The sequence below is a fragment of the Bison bison genome, unplaced genomic scaffold (assembly GCF_000754665.1).
Source record: "Bison bison bison isolate TAMUID 2011002044 unplaced genomic scaffold, Bison_UMD1.0 scf7180017864341, whole genome shotgun sequence".
Taxonomy (NCBI): Eukaryota; Metazoa; Chordata; class Mammalia; order Artiodactyla; family Bovidae; genus Bison; species Bison bison.
Genome location: NW_011494913.1, coordinates 1,582,780 through 1,588,801, shown reverse-complemented (window position 1 = coordinate 1,588,801; position 6,022 = coordinate 1,582,780). Strand labels below are relative to the sequence as shown.

The window sequence follows — 6,022 nt, the reverse complement described above, 5'->3', positions numbered from 1 at the left end:
GACCAGCCTAGATAGTATATTCAAAAGCAGAGACATTACTTTGCCAACAAAGGTCCATCTAGTCAAGGCTATGGTTTTTCCTGTGGTCATGTATGGATGTGAGAGTTGGATTGTGAAGAAAGCTGAGTGCCAAAGAATTGATGCTTTTGAACTGTGGTGTTGGAGGAGACTCTTGAGAGTCCCTTGGACTGCAAGGAGATCCAACCAGTCCATTCTGAAGGAGATCAGCCCTGGGATTTCTTTGGAAGGAATGATGCTAAAGCTGAAACTCCAGTACTTTGGCCACCTCCTGGGAAGAGTTGACTCATTAGAAAAGATTCTGATGCTGGGAGGGATTGGGGGCAGGAGGAGAAGGGGACGACAGAGGATGAGATGGCTGGATGGCATCACTGACTCGATGGACGTGAGTCTGAGTGAACTCCGGGAGTTGGTGATGGACAGGGAGGCCTGGTGTGCTGAGATTCATGGGGTCACAAAGAGTTGGACATGACTGAGCGACTGATCTCATCTGATCTGATCTGAAACAATTTACCAATTGTGGTAAGTTCAGCAAACTGGCCACTCAACACGTTGATTTTTGATGATGGCTTTCTAGAATTAACCCAGAGTCCCATGCTTGCCACTTCATGTCACTGCCACGGGCCTAGCACAGCACTTAGGCAAAGCCATGCTCCCGAAAGACATCTTAGACTGGACAGTGGGCGATACGGGCCTTTGTGTGTCACAGCTGGTGATGGCAGCTCAGGGACATCCTCCAGGCAGCCTAGGCACTTTCTCTTTCAGCAGACAGGGCACAGGCTCTCCTGTGTCAGTGAACCAGGGTACAAGAGGCCAAATTCCCAGAGCCCGGCACACCCGGCGCCCCTGCTGTTTACTCCACAGTGCTGAGTGAGCCGCAGGGTCAGCCCCAGAAGACGCTGTAAGGGTGGAACCACTACACCTGGGCATGCTCAGACTTCCTCTGTAGCCACAGAGAGCAAGTTTACCAGGTAGCTGGTGCCATGCCAATGCCTGGCTTTATAGTCACAACCTCACTGACTATGGGGTAATAGATTGTGATCATAGAGTCTATTGTTATACCCATTCACAGGGGAGAGGACTGAGGCTTAGCAGAGCTGAAGCTGCTCAAGGACGCATATCTAGCCGGTGGTGGAGCTGAGATTCCAACGCAGACAGAGCTTCCCTTGCAGGAAGTCTGCGTTCTCCCTCAGGCACCTGCATGTCTTCATAATGTGATGAGGAAACTCCTTTCTATGCAGGAGGCAGTTGTTGCAATGGAAATACATGGACAGACACAAGTTTCTGGCTCTGCCTCATAACCTTTCTGAGCTTCAGTTTCAAATCTGTAAAATGGACCATGCTGCCCTGGGATGGTACCAAGGATTTAAATGAGACTGCATGGTAGGGACCTAGTAAAAATGCTTGCTTTGCCCTTCTTGTTCTAAGTTGCTTGCAGATCCCTGCAGTGGAATTTAAAAGCTATGTACACTGATAGAAATCCAGACTCAGCACGGGAGCCACACACTTAGATTATTCTGAAGTATTGTGTGACTCAAAAAAAGAGAGCTACCCTTGTGCTGTGCACAAGGAGTTAATGCTGCTGTTTCCTATGAGTCGTGTGTGCGTGCATGCACATACATCTTCAACTTCTCTTTTCTTTATTGTAATAAAAAACATTTTCACAGGGAATTCCCTGGTGGCTTAGTGGTTAGGATTCTGGGCTTTCAGTGTTGTGGGAAGTCATTCTGGCTCATATATGAGCTAACTTGAATTTTACACTCAATAAAATAGCCTTTGTGTGCCTATCAAACATACATTGTACATCTGCTTTGAATATTTTTAAAAAAGGGCACATTGACCAGAAGTAAAGAATGTCCATGTTTAAAGTGTAGATTAAACGCTCCCCTTTCTAGGACACCAATGCTAATTCTCTGATGATAAGAGTCACTTTCCAGGTACCAAGGCCATACTGATTTGCTGTGTACAGGTCTGTTTTTTTATTTTTTTCTAAAAAAAACCTTGAAGAAATGTGACCCTGACTTGTTTAATTGTCTTATTCTGACAAGATATGAAACTGGTGAAAACTCTGCTTCTCTTGGGCAGTTTCTCAAGAGTCAACTGGGAAGCAGGCTTCTGGCTAGTCTTCAGTTTGGCTCAAATAAAACTCTTTTCTATTCTTACTTTTGATTGTTTATTAATTATTTTCATTGACAAGTGCTCCTGAGCAAGTCCATTCTGGGGAGGGTGTTGCAGGGTCTGAGCCCAGCCTGGCCTCCCGGTGTGGAGAGACTCAGGGAAACAGCCCTCCTCTGCCAGGCTGGAGCCTCCAGGGAGAGCCAGGCTGCAGCCAGTCAGCCAGCCCGGGTGGGGGCCTTACACTCGGGTTCAGGGTGTGAGAACCGGTTATTTTTACCCAGCCCCAGTGGGATGTGATGCCACTCTGGAAAGGGGGGCTGTCAGCTTCTCCAAAGAAGTGGCCCGAGGCTGAGCCATGCAGCCTGCCTCCCTCCCTCTGCTTCACACCCAGGCCTCCCTTTGGCACACAGAACTCTTGATAATCAGGCGGGATGTGGAGGCTCCAGCTCTGGTCACGGGCTCCCTGAGCCATGGCCCCAGAGGAGTCAGCAGAGCTGGGCCTTCTTAGACACCTGAGATGGGGCCTTCCTTAGGCTGCAGAGACTAAGTGGGGGATGGGGGACAGGAACCCTGGGTTTGTGTCAGGCCTGGCTGGCTTTTCCCCTGGGGACACTGACTGCCCCAGGCCCTAGGACCTTCTACCAAAGGCCAGCCAAGGTTCAGCCATCCCAACCTTGCATCCTGGGTTAGGTAACTCCCATGCATCAGCCTGCCCTGTCCTGGTGCCCCAGTACTGTGAGCTGGGAGCCTGTAGCCCTCTGTTGGCCTGTCTCCTCACCCCTCAATCCCCCTGCCCCCCAGGCCTTGTAGGAGAGGGCAGCCTCACCCTGGCAGGGAGTCCAGCTCTGCACCCCTAGCCTGCCGCCTGGGATGCGTGCTGCCTGCCTGCAGCTCGGGACTCCTTGGATCTGTGCACCCCATCCCCTCTGCCACCCCACCTCATGGGCCAGCTCACTCACCAGGCCAGCCCTGCCTTGGCTCGTAGCTTCTCTGAGCACCTCGCGCTCCCCATCTGCTCTGTATTCATGCCTGCTGTTTCCCCTCCTGCGCCATCCCTTCCACACTCCTTCTGCCAGTTCCTTGGTCTTTCACGTCTCACAAAGGTTGGCGCCTCTGATGCCTCCCACCCAGGGTAAGGACCTTCTCCATCCCATTTTCTAATTGCATCCTGTTCTTTCTCTTGAGGGAATGTATTCAATCCAAGGTGATTAATCTGTTGACTTTTTGGGGGGGGGGCAGGTCAGTTTCCCCCACTAGACTAGAAAGATCCATGAGGCCAAGATCACGTCTGCTCATGGCTTCTCCACAAAAGGGCCTGATGCCAGGAATGGAGGGCGGGTGGGCGGGGAGGACATACACAGCCTGTCCCACAGCCTCCGTAGAGCATTTCCTTATACCTGGGCAGTTGTGCGGTGCTTACCTTTCTGGGTCATCAGGTCAGGGCCAGGAATTCGGGGACAGCAGGGCTTGCCTTTTCCGGGCTTGGCATGATGCCTCAGGTGACTTCTCCCTGAGAGGGGACACAGGAACAGAGTCCCTCCCTTAGCACACTTGGGGACACTGGGGACAGGGTCTGTGCAGGAGTGACAGGAGGGAACTTCAGGCCCCAAGGCCAAGGGCTTGGGAATATTTATTCAGGGAAACTCAGGATGGGTCAGGCTACAGGAGGATCCAGGGAGAGTGGGCCTTGAGGCTGTCTCTTTTCCATAAATAACAAAGTCAATGTGGGGAGATACTCTGCCCTCAGAATATGTCTTCCTCATCTTCCTGCCCAAGAAACAGTTCAGCACCATCACTCAGAAGTATCTATGCCCTTGGGACTTCCGTGGTGGTCCAGGGACTACGATTCTGTGCTCCCAATGTTGGGGACCCAGGTTCCATCCCTGGTCAAAGAACGAGATCCCTCATGTTGCAGCTAAGAGTGTGCAGGTGGCAACTGAGACCTGGTGCAGCCACACTAAAAAAGTAAATGTTTTTTTAAGAATCATCTATACCCTTTGACATAGTAATTCTCTCCCCTGGGCAATCTAGGAAAATCAGCCGAAATATAGGAAATGTTTTATGTAGACCATGCTTTTTACTGTATATGTAAAATAGCTCAAAGTTGTGAATCATTTAAATATCTAAACATGTAAATTCATCACAGTACATTCATGTAGTGGCGAGTTATACCTAAAATTATTAGTTAAATAACCCCATTTTGGGGAATCTGGTAGAGACACTCCTAGGATAGGAAGCTTAATGAGGAAAGACATTCCTCTTCACTGAAATGTCATCAAGGCAGCATTGGCGATCTCTAATATGTCCAGCAGAAGAGGTCTGATAAATCATGTTGCTATGGGCTGTGTTTATGTGGCAATGTTCATTGCAGAAACTTTAGAAAGTGAATACTTTCGATAATCCTACTGCTCGGGCAGAGATGGCTGCTGTTGACATTCTGGTGTAAATGCTTCCAGATTTCAATTGTAAATATTTTTGGTGACTATAATAATACAGTGATAAACAAAACGGATACAAGAGCAAACATACAGAGAGATATCCATTACAAAGATGCTTGTAAGCATACTGAAAAGAAATAAACAAAATGTTGAACATGGCTATTCTTGAGTAATGAAATTATGGGTGTTTTTCACTCCAGTATTTATTTCTATATCCCCAAATTCAGATAAATGTTAAAATAACCATAACTGTTAAAAAAAAACACACACACAGTAAGCAGTTTTTAGAGGGTTAGGCAAGAGAAAAAGTTCAAAATATTCAGCAATCTGAATTGAAAAAGATAGGAGCGCTAAACACTCATATCTGTAAAGGTGCAAGGGCCGTGTGCCCCAGTTCTAAATGAACATGCCTCCCCACCACATTCTCACCCCATCTGCCACAGGTGTTTGCATGAAATTTGGGGGTGTTCAGACCAGATGGTCTACTAATCAATGTAGTCACTCGTTCAACACAGATTGACTGCATTATTCATGTGTATCAGAGTGGCTCCAAAGCTTCCAGTGAGGTAGGAATTAGGCGCAGTAGAAGCAGCGTGCTCACCACACAGACACAAAACCTCTTCCTGTTACTTAGTGCGTGTGTGCGGGGAGCTGGCACTGTGGACAGGTTGCGGGGTTTAAGGCTCCTGAGCCTCCCTCTGGTGCTGCTGCTGTGAATAGGGGTGCCATATGGGTTCAAGGGTGACGTCTTTCAGGGCCCAGGACTGCCTGCCCTCCAACATTTCCTGATTCCCACCATCCCAGACCAGAGAATCCCTGCTCAGGGACCGGCACCCTGGGCGGGGACAGGGGAGAGTCCTACCTTCTGCGGAGAAGACGGACAAGCAGAGAAGCAGGATGCAGAGCAGGCTGGTGAGGATTAGAAGCCTCATGGTGGCGAGCCAGGAACCTCGCGACCTGGGGAGGCTGCTGTGCTGCAGAAGTCCTCCCTTGGGGCCACCTGGGAACTTTATAGAGCAGCAGAGACAGAGGTGTTTCCCAGTGGGCAGGGCACTTGGAATTCTCATAAAGGGTAGAGTCAGCCCCTCCCAAGAGGAAAAAACCCAAACCAGCTTTTCAAGAAGTTGAGAGCATTTCGTGAACTGTAACACGCAAAGCTATAAATGCCCAGCCCCAGGGGGGAGCTCCCAGCCCTGGCTTCAGAAAGCTCCTGGGAAGGAAGAGTCATTTTCCAGGGTTGAACATTAACTTTTAGTGTCAGTAATCATTCTATCAAACACAGATTTTCCTGTTTATTCCTTAGATGTGGCAGGGAGAACAGAACCATAAAACCCTTTGCAAAATCTCAGGGGAAGAGTCTTGAGCAGGGAGTGAAAAATAGGGAGCCCAGGGCAAGGAATCAGACAGCCTGGGTTTGAGTCCTTGGTCTGCCACATATCCATGGTGTG

At 49.2% G+C, this 6,022-nt stretch overlaps 1 protein-coding gene across 1 annotated transcript in view; it reads right to left on the bottom strand.

Moving 5' to 3' along the window:
• The window catches only part of LOC104998974 (chromosome unknown open reading frame, human C10orf99), a 10,074-nt gene extending 4,464 nt beyond the window's left edge, over positions 1-5,610 (bottom strand). The window contains exons 1-2 of the mRNA XM_010854373.1: positions 5,437-5,610; positions 3,557-3,646 (exon numbers count right to left, since the gene is read on the bottom strand). Of these exons, the coding sequence (XP_010852675.1) occupies positions 3,557-3,646; positions 5,437-5,506 (160 nt within the window). The 5' untranslated portion in view covers positions 5,507-5,610. The remainder of the gene's footprint in view (positions 1-3,556; positions 3,647-5,436) is intronic.
• Positions 5,611-6,022: the final 412 nt, after the last annotated feature.